The sequence below is a fragment of the Hippopotamus amphibius genome, chromosome 2, assembly GCF_030028045.1.
Source record: "Hippopotamus amphibius kiboko isolate mHipAmp2 chromosome 2, mHipAmp2.hap2, whole genome shotgun sequence".
Taxonomy (NCBI): domain Eukaryota; kingdom Metazoa; phylum Chordata; class Mammalia; order Artiodactyla; family Hippopotamidae; genus Hippopotamus; species Hippopotamus amphibius.
The window spans coordinates 37,064,327-37,082,646 of record NC_080187.1 but is presented as its reverse complement, the minus strand read 5'-3'; the positions used below and the strand labels follow the sequence as shown (position 1 = coordinate 37,082,646).

Here is an 18,320-nt window from a genome sequence, read left to right as displayed (position 1 = left end):
GCAGCTCCAAACCCACCTTCAGGGGGCACCCAGGGCAGAGGGGATGCTCTGTGCACAGGTCTAAGTTGTCCTGTGACACGTAGGGAGTGATGGATGCATAATGGATGGGCAGTCTGCTCAGTTGGACCCTTGGGCCCACAAAAAAGCAAGAAGGTATTTACATGGGTGCTGCTGAAGCAACAAAAGCAAACTCTCCTTCCCAGGCCTGGGGCAGGAAGACGGGTGGATGGGCAGACAGCTAGGGGGCTGGCAGGCTGGGCTGGGGCTGCAGTTGTCTGCAGAACAGTCTGTTGGTTTGTGGAGACCCAGTCACCATCAGGAGAAGCTCATCAATTGACTCTTAGAAATGGACAGTTGTCTGGAAGTCCAACAGCCCTACCATAGAAGCCCAGAGTCCCTGGCAGGAAAAGGCAGAGGGAGTTTCAGGCGAGTGGGGGGTCGCAGGGGATGGTCTCATTGGGCCCCTCTGGCTGTGTTCAGAGGGGATCGGGAGGCTGTGGCCTTCAGTGATATGCGTCATAAGTGCTTGGCACCTGCCTGGCTCCTGGGGTCAGTGACGGTCGTACGCAGCGGCAGCCGCGGGTGGGGCAGCTCCTCGGGCGGCGGCACTGTAATAGTACGGGGAACCTGCAAGAGACCGAAGAGGCCACAGAGGTTGGAGGGAGACCTGGTGCTCCCAGCTCCATACCTGGGGTCCCCTTTCCACCAGTGTCCCCTGCCTTGTCCCTTCCTCCCCCTCCCCCAGTCCAGGCCACTGTCCTCTCTCACCAAGATCGCGGTCCCCGATCAGGTTCATAGGTTTCAGGGCCTCCTCACCAGCTAGAGCGTGGGCAGACTGGGGCCAAATCCCCCCACTCCTTCCTGTTTCAGCGACTAACGTTTTATTGGGACCCAACCTTGCCCATTTGTTTCTGTGTTGTCTGTGGCTGCTCTCATGCTGCTGCTGCGGAGATCACAGAGCCTGCAAAGCCTGAAATATGCACTATCAGGCCCTTTACAGAAAACGTTTGCCAATTTCTGTCCAAGAGGATGAAAAGTCATCACTTCTTAGTTTGCCCCGTGGAAGCTTTGTGACCTCGCCCCGCTGACCTCTGGATTTCCCTCCACAACCTGCTCACTCCCAGACACCCTGCTCCTGCAGAATCAAACTCTGCAGCCGGCTCAAATATACCAGAATGCTAATGGCAACTGCCACGGGCTCAGCACTTCCTGCCCCACCCCACTATGCCCTTCACACGTGCTGTCTGATTTAAACCTACAGGGCAGGTAGAGTTAGCCCGTTTTACCACATTTGCAAGCCTCTGCGCCTTTTCCACACGCTGCCTCCTGCCTGGAACAGCTTGGCTGCACCTTCACCCCCTTTCCTGCCTGCTGAATAGTGCCTCCTCCTTCAAGTCCCAGAGCCCTTGTCTCCTCTTCTGGGACGCCCCCCGTCCTGAGCCCACACTGCTGCAGGCTGGACCACGTGCTCTGATCACCTCTTTCTGTGCTTCTTCCCCCTTGCCTGGACAGAGAGCCCCACAAAGGCAGGGGCTGGGTTCTGCTCTGCTCAGGGCCCACCGCCAGCCCCCAGCCTGGAGCCCAGCGTGTGGCACGTGCTCAGCTGGGTTTGCTGAGAAAATGAGCAACAGCACTGAGTGAACCAACAATTGTGAAAACCCTGCCCATTCATTCATTTACTTTCCAGCCCTACTGGAGGCAGCGCTGGGCTGTAAGGGACACACAGGCCAATGTTCAGAGTTAGGAAGGGGATCAGAGCTCTGAGAGAAGAGCTCTGGGAATGCAAGATCATTCTGGCAGGGTCAGGCTTCCTGGAGGAAGTGGGTTGAGTTTGAACTTGGAGGACATGAAGATTTGCACACGTGAGTGTGTGGGAGAAGGGCAGGGTGCAGCTCTGCTTCCTGTGACCTCCAGACAGAGCCAGAGTGGGGCCTCTTGTACTGATGCTGCGTTCCTCCCACTGTCTCTGGGCTGCTCTCTTTGACTGCATGCTTTGGATGAGTCCTGCAGGAGCCCTGCTCTGTACTCAAACTCCTCCCCAGGGACAAAAGGGTCTGGGGGGCCCAGGGGAAGTTAGAGATACTAGACTGTCTCCTCCTTTTACAGGTGGGGATGGGGGCGGTGGAACTGAGGCTTAACAAACCAGTCATGTCCCCAAATCCACAGAGCCTCTCAGGGCCAGAGCCTGGCCTGGAATTCTGGTTGTCGGTCCCTAGCGCAGGACTCTTTCTGCTATGACACAGCTCATAGCCTGTACAGCTCTGTTGGAGGGCCATGTGTATCCAAGTGCATAGCAGCTGCGGTCCTGTGAGCCACTGCAGACCACATGTCTGCTGGGGCAGGAAGAGTAAGCTTCTTAATTCCCCAGGGGAGATGACTCATACTTATTCTGAAATCTCACCCAAATCCAAACCAATCCTGGCAATTCTCCCAGATGCCATAACTGGGCACCAAGGCCTGGAGATTGCCAGTCAGACTCTATCACTCTTGGCTGAGTGAACTTGGACAAGTGGCTTCATTCCCCTGAGCCTCAGTTTTCTCATCTCTGAAAGGGGGAGGGAGGGGGTCACAGTGGGGCTATATATATGAGGGCACCACGAGGTGAGGATGTGAAGGTGCTTTGGAAATGCACATTTTTCTAAGCCCTTTATATGCTTTAACTCTTCATTTCCACAACAGTTCTCTCAGGTAGGCACTAGTATTGCCCCCATTTAGCAGATGAGGAGACTGAAGCACAGAGAGAATAAGTAGCTTGCCCAAGGTCACACTGCTGGTAGGTAGTCAAGAGGGCAGGGTTAGCCTGTGCCACAGCCCCTCCAAACCTAGCCCCATTTAGGGGCTATAATTCTCCCTCCCCAGCCCCCAGGAAGGGAGTCTGGCTCAGGCAGTGCTGACCACGGGGAAGCTCGCAGTGCCTTGCTGTGCTGTTCCAGAAGGCATGCGCACCAGTGCCATGTTGAAGTTTTCCCAGAGATGGATCTTTCTGCTGCCTCCTGTCATTTTCCTGCTTGGAGCTCTGACTCAGATGCCTGTCAGCCTCCTCTGCCCTCTCCTCTGTGGGATGTGGTCAGTCACACACAGAGCATCTGTAGTGCCAGCCCTGCGTCCTGCCTTCAGGGCCCAGGTGAAAGGGGTGTGTGTGTGTGTGTGTGTGTGTGTGTGTGTGTGTGTGTGTGTGTGATGTGAGGGCCAGCCCTGTGAGACGGGGCAGGGCACAGGAGCAGGAAAACCACAGGGGCTCCCCCTACAAACATGGAACAGGAAATCCTGGCTCTGCTCTCCAAGTTTCCCAGGGCCGGATCTCAGCCTGGGCTCTGACTCGCTCCTCTCTCAAAGCCTAACCTCTCGGCCAGGCTGTCCAGCGGCCCCAGTGTGAGGGCCCCATGGCAAAATCAAAAACGCTTGCCTTTACTGTGAGAAATGAAAACATCACCTCACAAAGCGCTCTGTCTTCCTAGGGCCCATTAGACCTCCATCTAGAATAAACTCGTCCTTTCTTCTGTCATTTTTCCTCTCTAATTCACATTACCATCACTTTACCTCTTGACACAGTCATTCTGGGCTCTACTGGCGCTCTAATCCCTTTACAGCGGCCACAGGCCCTCGGGTTCTAATCCTAATTGACCGCGGCGGCCTTTCTTCCTGCCGCCAGCCCGCCGCCCCGCCTGCCTGGGGCCCCGACAGGACGCTGGATCCTGGCGGCCCCGGCCAGGCCGGGCGTGGGCAGCCCGCAGGCCGCTCCTGGGGAGGAGGCTCGGCAGGAAGGGAGGTTGGTTAGGTGGCATCGCCCAGCCTCACTTTGGTGGTGTGTCTGTGAAGGAGGCTTCCACCAGGCCGGCTGAGGTGCGGGGCAGGGCGTGTGAGGGGTTTGCCTATTTCCACAGCTGCCACTGATCTAGCAGAGCACAGAGGAGCCGCAGGGCGGGTTTCCCCACGGGCACCCTCTCCAAGTAGCAGAAAAGTCGGTCTACTTCTCCAGCCCCATAGGAGTCTTCCAGCTAAAGCCCTGAAGACACCGGGGGAAGGGCAGGCTGGTAGGTGGCAACGGGCCTGGGACTTCTTTGCAAGATGACGGCAGAGCAAGCCTGGCATCTCACTCGCCTTCAGGAAAGCGGGATCACTGCCTTCGGCGCCTCAGGAGAGCATGGTGTTCGGCTTCCGTTTGAATGAAGCTGCCGGGGCCACAACTCTCATTTCACACCTGAGGCAGCTGAGGCCCGTACTGGCTGATGGCCTGACTGATTCCTCAGGGTACAGACTTGGGCAGCGCAGGGGCCACTTCTCGCTTGTAACAGTCCAACATTGTTTCAACTTTCCTTGTGTTTGCAGAATTTTCTGTGGTATGAGCCTCGCCTCTTTGAGTTAGAAGTCAGAACTCATTCCCCTAGCTGCCCTCACTGCAAGGACACAGGGGCGTCACCTGGCTAATTAGACTTTCTTGAGTTTGATCTGGATTGGGAAGGGAGCGGCTTGAGGAAGTGGGCTGACAGACTCCACCTGCTGGGGGTGGGTGCAGAGGTACCCCGCTCTGGGCGGTGCCAGGACAGAGCTCTCAAGCACCCTGGCTAAAGCAGCAGCACAGAGCAGGCTCTCGCAGTGGGGGTGTTTATGCTAGAGCAGCCCTGGTGTTGTTCCTGGCTGTGTGCCCCATGCCTGACTCTTTGGTCCTCCTGGAGATTCTGGGAGCCCTCAATATTCCTTAATAAATTCACTTTCTGCTTAAACCAGCCAGAGTGGAATCTGTTGTTTGCAACTGAAAGCCTCACAGATAAATACAATAACCTGGCTTTCAAAAACAGACCAGCACTGTTCTCATGGCGTACAATGTCTGAGTATTTGGGACTCTCAGGCTTGTTCCTATGGAGACATGAGCCTCTTTTCCTGGCTGTAGTACTGTTCAGACTGAATTGGTCAGGAAGAGTACAAGTACCACATCACACACTGATTACGAATACAGATTCTAGAGTCAGGGTGACCCGAGTTTGAGTCCTCATTCTGCTATCTGAATGCGGTGTGACATCAAGTAATTTAATTAACCTTTCTGAGCCTCACTCTCTGCATCTGTAAAGATAATACTGATACCTTGTGCCCCTAGGGCTGTTGATAGGATAAAATGAGGTAACCCACATGAAGGGTTTTGCCCAGTGCCTGCACAATTAGCAAGTGCTCATTTAGATGAACAGAGTTTTGATTCTTTTTCCTCGTTTGCACACTGGTTCTGGCTCCCCTCAAGGCACAGAGCACATCCCAGCACAGATACACTTGCGCGAGGTCTCTCGCCCCCAGCCTGTGAGCTCCCTAGGACACAGTCCACAACTTTTCCACACCAGACACGCAGCCCACACATATAACTGGGGCCGTGAAATGGATTTCACTCCAGCTTGAGCAGCAAAGGCCTTGGACATGGTCTAGTCCCACCCTCCCCTTGACATCCCCTTGGGCTCCTAGCTACCTACACAATCAGATGCAGACTTCTCCGTCTGGCATTCAAGGTCCCCCACCTGGGGCCCCACAGGCCACCCACCTCCCACTCCATCCCTTTGCCACGCTCGCCTGAGCAGCTCCTTTCTCACTTCTGATTCTTGAACTTCCAGGCAAATGAGCCTATCGGACAGCTCATAAAAAGTAGAAAAAGCAGCCATACCCCTGTGCCAGGGCTTTTGTGCCATACATGGGCTCAATTTCAGCCCCTACTTGTCCCCTTGGGCAGCGCGAGGCCATACATGGAGGTCCTGGGTCAACATGGCCTCATTGGGGTCATATACCCATCACAAGGAACCCCCCAGGCCTCCTTTGTGCCACATCCCCTGTGGGTCTTGCAGCAGTGCTGGGACCAGGGGTCTGTATGAGGCCAATTTGCAGGGAGCAGCTCCCAGGCTCAGGCCTCCAGACCCCTCCCTCCACTCCCACCCCTGCTGAAACACTCTGGTTCAGGGTCAGCGTTTGCCTCCTGAGACTGACAACTGGGCCAACTCAGAACCTAGGGCCTCTCAGGGGGTCGTTTAAGGAAAAGCATTAGGTAAGCAGAGACCTGGTTCAATACTTAGAAGTAATTTTTACCAAAACCAAAAAAGAAGTCTGAGTGATCAGTTCACAGACTCAGCCCCTCCAGGAGGCCACAGATGGCAAGAACCCAGTCTGCTACAAAACGAAATCTCCAGGCACGGGGCCTGGAGCGCTAGTTGGCACTGTTCCTTATTTCACCTGAAGTTTTGCATGCTACACCAAAATGCTTTGGGTGGCCCAAGGCTCAAATGCATGGAAGGAAGGCAGCCAGGAAGGGATGGTGTCTATGTCATTGTCTGTCCTAATCACCAAAGCAGATCGGGGAAGGGGCCAAGGCTGTGACTTCATGGCCTCCTTTGCAAACCCATGCCTGGGAACGTGAGTTTGAAGACACCGGGTTCTTGCTTTTTTTATGAAGTCTATGTTTCTCAGTCCTAAAATAATTCAGGATCCAGGGAATTAACAGGTTCTTACTTAAGCAGGCCTTGTGAAGCTGGACAGACAAACCTGGACGGTCTCAGAGGCCCTTCCGTGTCTGACATTAGTGGAAATTCTTCAGCTGACTGCCTGGGAGGGATTGGTATTGCCGCCTGCAGGCTGGTTGGCTGCCTTCGCCCCCAGGGTGAATGACATCTCAGCCCTGGGCCCCTGCTTCACACTCCAGAACCTTCAGCTCCAGCTGGCACTCACCAGCTGGTTTCATGTAAGCTCACTGCAACAAAACAAAGGGCTCTCCTTGGCCGTTTGAGGGCTGAGTTAGCCTTGCTTGGTCTTTGAGGTGCCCCAAATATCTTTGATGATGTACATAGATCAGGCTGGCCCCAGCCATGGACCATCTGCAGTCTGAGGTCTGGGCAGAGGCTGGGCACCAGCTGAGCTCGGAATGGCATGACTTGGCAGGCCTTCAGGACAACCTGTTTCCAATAGAGCTGGCTCTAGTGGTATCCATAGCAGACATCACTAATCAATATCCGTGCCTTGGAGTCCTTCTCAAGACAGATAGCCACTATCAATCAATCCAACTTGGTCTCCTGGCTGCTCTTATTTAGAGATTTCTCACCAAAATATTCAATGATTCTTAAGAAATATGTTACTCTTGGGCAGGCACTTTTCCTAGCTTTCTCTTTCTCCTGCAATGGCCATTTGTAATCTGTTCCCCTTCGGTGCCGTTTTCCCTTACCCACTAAAACATAAACATCTGGGGGAGGGCTGAGGGCACGAGCAGGGCTGGAGTGGTGTTTACTGTCCTGAAGCCCCATCACAACTCCCGTGCTGCAAGTGTCTGGGGAGAGCAACCCACCCCACCTCAGTGACCAGACCTGAGGATATTGAGGGACCCTGGCCCAATGAGGGGGCCCAATGGGACAGCCGAGGGCCCAGGGCCCCACAGGGCCTCCGCCAGTACTCACCAAGCAGCCCCGGGTTGGGGAACCTCCAGGAGTCGTTGTACGAGGGATATTGAGGGTGGCTGTAGGGGCTCCCGGAAAACTCACTCCCTGCATGTGGTGGGTGGGAGAGAAACAGGAACCAAATGTCAAGTCAGATTCAGAAAATGCCAATGGCATCTTTCATAAACTGCAGGTACTTTGTGTAACCAATAATGGCAGGTCCAGTCCACCCCCTTATTAAGTGGACAGCTGTCATTGGCATTGTCTATATTTTCCCCTGTAACCTTTTCTTATTAGTGGGAGTGAATACCAGCCTCTCACATGTGTACAGTAGGATGACCACGTGCCAGGTGTCCCCTGGGGTTATTGGCCCACTTTACAGGTGGGAAGACTGATGTCCAGGGTCTCTCACAGAACAGCCTGGATTCACCCAACCCAGGTCCAAAGCCCCAGACTGCTTGGTTCTCAGCTCTGACGGAGGCCACTCCAGGACCCCAGTGTGGATTCAGTGCCACTTCCCACGTGTTTCCCGAGTGGCTCTGGACTGGGAAAACAAAGATGACCCCCAACTCTAGTCTAGCCCTCTGTGCTGTGAATCCAGAAGTGGCTGCTCCCCAGGCCGCAGTCCAATGGGGAAGATGAGACATAAACTCAGGCCCTCTGGCACTTTGCTGAGATGAAGGGACAAGCCGAAGGGCTGGGGGAGCACCGAAGAGGGACTGGGTGGGGGCTCTTGGCATGGGGAGAGGGGCAGGAGCGGCAGGCTGCGCCAGGCAGAGACAGCACTGAGTGTGGGGGCAGGGTGGTAACTGAGGATGGTTCACTCTCACCCAGCTGCTCGCGGAGCCGTGATGCTTGCATCTGGCACTTCCTTGTGCCCTCACTTCCAGCCACAGGACAGCCTCCTTACCACCAGCCAGTCTCAGGAGAGGAGCTCAGAATCCCTGCCCTCAAACCTTGCTGCCTTGGCTCTGTAGCAGGACAGGCCCCTCCCGTCTCCTCCCTGTGGCTGGGGCTCCTGGGGTGCGGAGGTCCCAGTGCCTGGCAGCGGTTGTATAGGTAGCTGGCTGGGAGTGGCTTTTTAGGCTACTGGTTACAGAGTATGTGGGCCCCTCCCTGTCAGTGATGACAGGAGTCACACAGCCCCACAAGACCACCCTCGGCACCATCCATGTTTCCATGGATTCTTCTTAGGGATGCCAAAGGGCCGAAGGGCAGGAGTCTCTAGAAGCACAGCCAGGCAGAAGTCAGGACCTGGAGCACTGCTCTTCCTCTGAAAGGCCTCGGCCCAAATATGGGGCCCCCAGGGCTCCACCAGGTGCAGCAGGAAGAAAAAAGCAGGCCTGAGGGCCAGGCGCTCCCACCCTCTGGGCCCAGCCAGTCTCCTCCCCACTTCTACATGGAAACTGCAGGCGCACACACACACACACACACACACACACACACACACACACACACACGTGTGAGCTCCTCCTCGGGCCTCTCTGGGGGCCACTCCCAGCCTGACAGGCTGAGCCTTCCAATTCTCTGTTTTTTATGCCTCAGTGGTCAGGGTGTCAGGTTCCGGCGTACGAGGGAGAGCGCGGGGACAGTGCTGGGCGGCAGCAGCCCAGCCTCGGCGTATCCATCAGCGCCACGGCACCTCCTCCTCCTCCTGGGGGGTCGGGTGGGGAAGCAGAGTGGCTGCGCTGCCTGCAGAAGGGGGACAGCCGCCCTCCCCCCAGGGCTCTGGGCACCCACGGGGCTGCCCCGTCAGAGACGCTTCCTGACAGCACAGGGCCTGGCCCGGGGCATCGGGCTGTACCAGCAAAGGTCTCTGCACCTCCCATTTAGCAGCATCATGCCTGTCTGCCAGGCCCAGCTCCAAGGCCACCTCTTCCAGGAAGCCTCCTTGATCTCCAGCCCCCAAAAATGCAAGTCTCGGGCCTATTCAGCTGGAGTTAATTAGTTAATTGTATCCTTGTTATCCATCCCGCACCCTCCCCCCAGCTCTGTCCCTAAATTGGCAAAAGGCCATAAACAGCTCCAACGCCTCTAGAGGATGTACCTGAGTCAGGGTTGCCCGCCATCCTCAACCCCATCCCCACCTGCCTGGCCTTCTAGAATCCCACTCAGATACCTCTTCCTCCAGGAAGCCCCTCTCCTACTCCTCCTGGGGTGCACTCTGTCTCCCGCTGTGCCCCACAGCCCCAGATGTGCCCTGACCTGCACGGGAGTCTCCTGCGACACGGGAGTGTCCGTCTGCAGGTCAGTGTCTGATTCCTCTCAGCACCCACGTGCCACCCACCCCCAGCGCAACACCCCGTCCACAGCAGCCAGCTGATGCTCCATGAGCCGCCAGTAGGTCGTCACCTGCCTCTACCTGTAACACGACGCTCTTGTCTGCGTGGCTCTCTCCCTCACCTCCTTCCAGGCTTTACTCCAACGTCATCTTCAAACAATTGCGTTTCCAATGGAAACTCCTTCCATTTTCCCTGCTTCATTTTTCTCCATAGAACTGATCACAATCTAACGTATCTTACTTCTTGTGCTTATCTTTCTCGTTAATTCTGCCTCCTCCACCAGGATGTAAGCGCCATGGGGGCAGGGAGTTCATGCCTCTATCCCAATGTCTAACAGGCCCTGAAAACTACTTGTTAAATGAATGAGAGAATGGAAACTCCTCCCATTCTCTCACAGATGACGGCTCTCGCTGCTTCCATCATTAGGTACCGATAGCCAAGGGTACACTGAGCACCTGCTGTGTGCCAGGATTCAAACCAGTTTGTCCAACCCATTGCCAGGTTCCATCCACCATGCCACCCTGCTCCTGGAAGAAGAAATGAACCCCCAGGAACCCACCCTGCTAGGTGAGTTTAGAGCAGTGGCGTGGCGGTACTCTCAGTGGGACCTCTGTCCTGTGAGATACCCCATGAGAGGGTGCCCTCTGGGTAAGGGGAACTTGACCGTCTCTGGGGCATAAGGTCGACCTCAGGGCTGGTCCAGCCACATGCTGGGGACTCTGGGATGCTGTCATTATCTGAAGTGCTACACAAGCAGCTGGCTGGGTATAGGGAGTCCTCACCCATGAGATGTGGGGAGACCAGGTCCTCAATTGCTGAGGACGCCGCCTGTCTATAGACCTGGCCTAGCTCGGCCACAAAGATGGCTGGGAAGCATCAGACCACCCAGACTGAAGCCCACATGCTGCCACTGAACCCTTCAGAGCAAGGGCTCTGGAGCCAGTCTGCCTGGGTCCAAATCCTGCACCTGCTTCTTCCCAGCCCTGTGACCGTCAGCAGGTCACTCAACCTCTCTCTGTCTGTTTCCTCCTCAGTAGAGTCAGGACAATTAATAGATCCCACAGCACATGGTCCGTGTAAAGACTGAATGAATGATACACAGCATCTGGCACGCAGTGACAGCTCAGCAAATGTCAGCCACAATGACAACGACCCAGCATCAGTCCCCAAGGCCTCTTTGGTATCCAGAGTCTCATTTAACCCTCCTGACAGTCCTGTGAAGCTCATGAGATGGGCTCAGCTGTCGCATTTTATATGTGAGGAAATGGAGGCTCAAGAAGGTAGAGGGGACTTGCCCAGGCCAGGAGGCAACTCCAAGTCCAGCCTCCTGTCTCCCAGCCCAGGGCCTTCTGCTCATGTGACACTGTGACACAGCCTTCCCACGCTGGGCCTCTGTCTTCCATTTGTAAAACGGCAGATCAGACCAAGTGATGTCTAAGGGCGCGTCCTATCTGCTGAGCCTGAGTCTCACTTCTCAGGGGCCACAGTGCTCCCAGCAGGGAGGGAGGCCCCCTCCTTGAGGCTCTGTGGGTCCCACCTGATGGTGACTTTCTTTGGATCTGGAGGCTCCACTCTTCTGCCGCGTCTCCCCTGCTTGAATTCACCACCATCCCAATACCAAAGAGCACGGACCTTCTTTCCTTCAAACCTTAGGACCGCAGCTTAGAAAGGCGACTCTGGTCCAGCCAAGAGAAGGTCCGGGAAAAGCAATGGGGACCCTCTCTGGGTGAAAGGGAGCATGTGAGCCAGGATGGGTAAGAGTTTGATATGCAGAGGGAGACAGGGCATCCTGGGCACAAACAAAGGTCTGGGGTGGGATGGACAGAGTATGACCCCCTCGTGGCAAGGTCTTCATGAGGCCCCAACAGAGGCAAGCCACGGAGCAGAGTGGGATGGAGCAGAAACATTACGCATTTCTCCCTTTAGGGCTGGACCTGGGAAGCTTTCAGACTCAGGAGCACCAGGACCTGGAGGCAGGCTGGAGGAGGTGAGCCTGTGATCAGGGAGACCAGCCAGGAGGCTGCGGTCCCAATCCAAGCGAGAGGGAATGGGAGCCCGAAGGACGACATGGCTGCAACATCCACAGGCACGAGGCGATGCTCTGCGAGCGCAGGGATGAGATTCTCAGGCAGAACATGAAAGTCCCACTTCTGGCTCATCGCTGGGGCCCCCAGGGGTGCTGCCAGATGGCCCAAGACAGAGTGCACACAATAGTTGCTTCTCTTATGACTGCCCAGCACCAAGGACACCGCGGGACCCTCGCCTCATTCTGCTAACTGATCTGAGTTTTGGGAATCTCTCAAAAACGCCGACCCTTTAACCTGGGAAACCTTTTCTTTATGCATTAACAGAAAAGCTTCTGTGAGGCCCCACTAGGGTGCCAGCTCATGCCCAGCGGCTGTCACTCAGTAGGAAGGAAGACCTCCTTCTGGGAAGCACACAGCACGTGGACCCTCCTCAGAGACCAGTCCTGGGCTGTCTGGAGCTGCTCCCACAGAAGCCGCCAGTCAGTGTTTCAACAATGAAACATGGGTCACGATCTCCATCTCTAGCCCCCCAGGAGTGAGCAGGCCTGAGGAGAAAGCAAGACTGGTCCAACCAAGAGAAGGTCTGGGGAAAGCACTGGGGACCCTTTCTGGGTGGAGGGAAGCATGTGAGCCAGGATGAGTAGGAGTTTGATGTGCAGGGTGAGACAGCGCATCCTGGGCACAAGCAAACCTCACCAACCTCTGCTGGGACTCACAATCCCAGATTATCTGGACTGGACCTCCTGAGACCAGACCTGGAATCAGCACTGCCAGCTGGGCCCCCGCTGTGCTGGGCCAGCAGCAAGTGGGGAGGGGGCAGGGAGGAGCCTGCCCACCGCGTGGATGTGGGCTTCCTGTGGCAGGGCTGAGAGGGAGCTTGTCCCCATGCTCTGCAGTCAGCCTGCCACTTCTTGGCTGTGTGGCCTTAGGAAAGTAATGGAACCTCTCTGGGCAGAGTCTTCTCATCTTGACTATGGGCCTAATAAAACACCTACATCATAGGACTGGTGAGAGGTAAACGAGATAATATTATTGGAAGAACAAAACTACCTTCTCCTGTGCCAAGGAGACTGGGGAAGCTGGGGAGTGAGGGAAGATGGAATCAGGCCCTACAAGGCATTTTATAGCTTTACGTAGTTTTATCTCTGAGTTCTTGGATAGGCAAAAGGAGGCCCAGAGCTGGGTTTAGGGATGGGGTGGTGACGGCTCACGTGCAAGTGTGTGGAGGACAGAACGACATGAACTGAGGGAGGTTCTGTTATCGAGAAGGAGAAAGGGGTAGACAAAAGGAGATGTTCGAGCCCCCCAGGAGGGGGTGAAGCACATTTAGGAAGTGGGCGTCTAATTTCCATTTTAAGTCATCCACATTGGGACATAAATCCTGCTACACACTCAAATGCCTGTACGACTGGGCTGGTGTTTTCTCCCCACGTGGAAATTGAAGGAAAAAGCTGAGTGCCACGTTAGGGCAGCCAGTGGTCCAAGAACGGTGTGGATCAGAGAGCCCAAGAATTCCATGATGTCAGGAAGCCTGAGCCCCAGGGGTGAGCATGTGAAAATTAACCGCCACCACCCCCCACTCCCAACACCCCATCTGAGTGCAGTTAGGAAGCATCTAGAGGGCGTGGCACTCCATTTCACAGTAACCCATCCAAGATGTTAGAGCAGAGAACCCAAGGGCTTGGGGCCGAGGGACTTGGTTTCTCACTAGGTATTTCAAGGGACTAGCAATCACTCCCCTCATTCCCACCCAACTCCAAGCAACTCACTCCTTCCCAGAATTAACAGCAAGTAAAATTGGCCCCCTCCCCCTCCTCCCCCTCGCACCACAAATTTATCTTACATTAAACCTCACCAGACTTCCCTGGTGGCACTGTGGTTAAGAACCTGCCTGCCAATGCAGGGGACACGGGTTCAATCCCTGGGCCGGGAAGATCCCACATGCCGCGGAGCAACTAAGCCTGTGCGCCACAACTAATGAGCCTGCACTCTAGAGCCCGCGAGCCACAACTATTGAGCGCAAGTGCCACAACTACTGAAGCCCACGTGCCTAGAGCCCATGCTCCGCAACAAGAGAAGCCACTGCAATGAAAAGCCCACACACCACAACGAAAAGTACCCCTGCTCTCTACAAACAGAGAAAGCCTGTGTGCAGCAATGAAGATGCAAAGCAGCTAGTAAATAAAATAAAATAAATAAATAGTCTTTAAAAAAACAAACAAAAACAAAAACAAAAACACCTCACCAACCTCTGCTAGGACTCATAGTCCCAGATTACTTGGACTGGACAAACTTGAGAGATAATTTCCTTCAACCTCCCCTCCCCCAAGCCACACAGCCAGGCAGGGCCAGAGCAGAACCACAACACCCACCTATTCCCAGGTCCCCAGGCTTCCACTATCCCAAGGAAGACTTCACTGGGCTGGGCCAGAGGAGGAGAGAATGTCCTCACCTCACCCCTCCCCACCTCCGACATGTCTGAGAATTTTCAAACACACAGCAAAGTTGAAAGAATTTTATAGTGAACGCATGTGTACCCACTACCTCATTCCACCATCAATATTTTCTTATACTTGCTTATCATCTCTCTCTCCCTCCAGCCTTTCATTCATCTTATCTTTTATGTATTTCAAAGTAAATTGGAAACATCAATACATTTTCCCCTAAGTACTTCAGCATGCATATCATTAGCTGAAATTCATTAACTGTTTAAAAGTTTTTTCTTCTGATGTAAAGTACACATAATGAAATGCGCAAATCTTAAATGTACTATTGCTGCATTTTGACAAATGTATACACCTGTGTGACCCAAGTGTCTATCAAGTTACAGAACATTATCTTCACCCCATAGAAGGGAAGTTCTCTTCTGCCAGAGAAGGGGTTCTTTTGACCAACTGAGAACCCAGTTACCTGGGGATCTGACCAAGTCATTCCACCATGAACACAGAGCTCTAAGATTAGCACCGACACCTTTCCTTCTATCAACTAGAAGAGGAAAGTGAGGACTTTCATCTGCATTGTCTGTTAGAGCAGGGGGCAGTTAAGTCCCTTGTGCTTGGCCGACATGTCAAGCACATTAAGGAAGATATCAAGCTTCGAGGGTATAGCCCCGAACATCGAGGACTGGGTAGCTGTGCCTAAAACAAAACAAGGCGGGCTGAATAAATCTGTTGATGCCAACTACACTGTCTTTTCTCTCCTCACTAAGCAGCAGCCGGAGGCTCATTGGGCGTGGACCAACATTCCAGCCTTTTCTGCGGCCACCCACCATACTGAGCGTCGCCTAGCTCTGATTGCTCGTGGAAGAAGAATCTGCAGTCCGAACCCTGCGGCCCTAGTCACAAGGCACCTGCTGCTCTTAACAGGACTCCTCGCAAATACAACGAGGTTGTGGACTGGCTAGTGGACAACGGAATAACTTCTGAGAGACAATGGCTGCTGGAAGACAAAGAATCCTTTCTCAGCTTTCAAGCAAGCTCAACAACGCCTTGTCAAGTGAGAGCAGCCCTGGAGAATGAACGAGCCGTGATGCTCCTGACGAAGGCGGCCGAAGACTCCCCGATGGGCATGCTCCCAGCCGGGGACATCACCAAGAGCAAGGTGTTCCAACTGCTCCAGGTGAACCGGTGCGACCCCCTCTCGGCAGTGAACACCCTAGTTTGCTGGGCCCGGTGGGAGTTCAACAAGCACAACGCCCTCTGGTTCTGTGGACCTGTGACCACTGGCACAACAAACGTCTCGGAGGCTACTGCCCACGCTGTGCCATTTCATGGCTGTGTAAACTGGACTAACGAGAACGTTCCTTTCAATGACTACGTAGATAAGATGGTGATTTGGTGGGAGGAAGGAAAGATGACTAATAAAATCGTTGAGTCTGCTAAAGCCGCTTTGGGTGGGTTGGCCATGTGGGTTGATAAAAAATGTAAAGGTTCTGTGCAAATAGAACCAATACCTGTACTTATTACCAGTAACACAGATATGTGTATTGTGGTTGATGGGAACAGCACTACCCTGGAACATAAGGAACATTTGGAGGAAAGAATGTTCCTTAAACTCAAGCATGATTTTTGGGAAAATATGTAAATATGATTTGGGAGAATAAGTAAATGGGAGATGAGAGAATTTTTCCGGTGGGGCCATGACCATCCTATGCCAGTTGAACCGGTGTTCAAGGTTCCTGCAGGCACCAGCAAACACCACTTAGCCGAAACCGCTATGAATAGATCAGCTGTAGTTTCAGTGTGGGGGGATTTCCATCGCCCGGGTGAGTACCGCTCCTGGAAATTCCCCACGTCAGGCGGAAAGTCCCCAAGTTCCCCCGGCTCCTCCCTCTTCCCCTGCTGACTCTGACGAATCAGTAGCCGCCGCGAGCGATATAAGGGCCCCCCAGGAGGTGAGTGAAAACACACCAGAGGAGTCTCTGGACCCGTTCATGGTGCACTCCTGACACCACTGGTCCAGCTGAAAGAAAGGTGAGGTGTCCGGAGCACAAGTCTAGCCATGATACAGATGTCCTGCTGTGAGAGGAACGTAATGGGTCGGCGATGGCGTGCGTTTGGATCAATCTAATAAAGCATATGCGGGAACGTCATATGTGCATAGCTCATCACAGGTCTGACTGCTATGAATGTATCCTTTAGACCCCACTGAGCTTGGTTTGCCCGATGATGGTGACTTGGAACAATACAATGAGTAAAACATAGATATGGCTGGTTTTCTAGGTGCTTCTGGAGAGTGGTACAGGTGGGTGGTGGCTACTTGGTGCAACAGGACCAACCTGGACCCCCTGCCCCTATACCAAACCAACAGCAGCAGCAGCCTCCAGCTTTGTCTCGATTTGGAGGACGACCTAGAGGGGTCTTGTCCTCCCTGGCGGTAAGTACCTTGGCCTTTTTAGTGGCCTTGATAAGGGCCGTCCGGTCAACACAGCGGACCCAGCCGCGCGAGTCCAAAACCTCGCCTGCCTACGACAAAAATAATCAAGGAAGGAACGAACCCTTATCTCACTTTTAATTCTGCTGACCAGGAGCTGATAAACTCTCTCCAAGGAGATATCTCCTTTGGTGGAAACCTTGCCCGAGGTGTCTCCCAGGCCAAGACGTGCCTGCTGACGTCTTTGGGCCTCACAGACACACCCCGCCCCCAGCTCCCCAGCCACTAAACATCCCAAGGTTACAGACACCAGCCCTGGAGAGCCCAGTCTCCCCATGGGCAGACGAGGAGGAGAACACAGCCCTTTGGCCCCCGGCGAATCCTCTGGAAGGGCTACCACGAGAAGAGCAGGAAGCAATCATTCGGATGCAGGTGGGGGCGACAGAGGCAAGCCCTCAGGAACCGTGATTCTCAGTGGCAAGGGAATCTCGTCACCACGCGTCCCACCAGAACCTGGGTGCTCCCCTCCGGTGACAACAATCTCTACAAGCAGATGAAAGGCGATACGATGCCTCGGACACGTCTGCCTGCTTGGGTTAAAGCCCCCCTTGGTCCTACCTCGACTTCAACAGATTCCCTTGCCACTGGAGACCCTGAGACTGGCAGTGGCTCATCAGCAACTACTGGGGCATCTGACCAAAGGCTTGTAGAGTCAAAATTTTCAACATACAAGTTAAGGAGGTCATGGAGGTGGGGGGCACAAAGACAATTGCCAATAATCTGACGTCAACCATCCAGATTTTTGCAGATGACATATACCAGCTGCCGTACGTGACTGGAGATGTCACCAGGGGGTGCCTGCTCGCTTTTCCCGGCCATGTTTTTATGTTGCCTCCATACAGGTACTGCACTGTGCATATGAGGAGCAGCAGGAAGACATCCCCAACTCTGCGCTCAGCTTTTTATTGCCTAGAATACTTTTCCAGTTAGATGCTTCAGACCGGCAATAATTTGTTTTCAACATACCTTTGAAGACCTCCCTTTTCACTCTTGCTTTGCGCATAATCAAAGGGCGACTCATCTCTCCAAGCCCCTTGTTGACCAGTCCCTACAAGGGTTCTACCAAACTCCAGCAGGTGGCACAATTCAAACCACAAAAATTAAGAAGGGTAACTACGGACAAAAACACACCAGCTATGAGCCAGGCCCATGGCAACACACGCAGGGGTTCTCAACCAATAAAGAAAACAAGCAACCTAACGTGTCTGCAGAGGACCAAGCCGTGGGGTATTGGTTGGCAAGCACAAAGAGCTTTTCAAGGCCCGGACCAAATGGCATGAGCAACTGGAATGACTAAGCAGGTAAGGTGGTGCTGGATACCAGCTTGATAATGCCGACCACCAGCAAAGCACCAACCCCACATTTCACCAAAGAAGGTGAGACTGAAACGACAAATATCTATGCGGCTACTTCTGCTAGAAAAATTCCATCGAGTCAAAACACCCCAGCAATAAACCACAAAAGGAAGTGCCCTTATATATGGGTGTACAGCCTGGTCAGGTATAGATGGACAAAGACATCTATCTCCAGGGCCCTATTTGGGCAAAAATTCCTGACACGGATGGCAATTTTCACCCTCATCCTAACATGGGTAGATTTGGATGCAAACACCCAATCCCGATGATCCTGTTGGAAAATACTCCAGTCCCTGCAGAACCTAGCATTCCACTGGTCAGGTGACAGTG

At 53.9% G+C, this 18,320-nt stretch overlaps 1 protein-coding gene across 2 annotated transcripts in view; it reads right to left on the bottom strand.

The window, feature by feature from the left end:
- Positions 1–515: 515 nt before the first annotated feature.
- PAX5 (paired box 5) overlaps positions 516–18,320 on the bottom strand; it is a 182,254-nt gene continuing 164,449 nt past the window's right edge. For both annotated transcript variants that reach the window (XM_057722324.1, XM_057722325.1), the window contains exons 9-10: positions 7,416–7,502; positions 516–627 (exon numbers count right to left, since the gene is read on the bottom strand). In XM_057722324.1, coding sequence (XP_057578307.1) covers positions 551–627; positions 7,416–7,502 — 164 coding nt within the window. In that variant the 3' untranslated portion in view covers positions 516–550. The remainder of the gene's footprint in view (positions 628–7,415; positions 7,503–18,320) is intronic.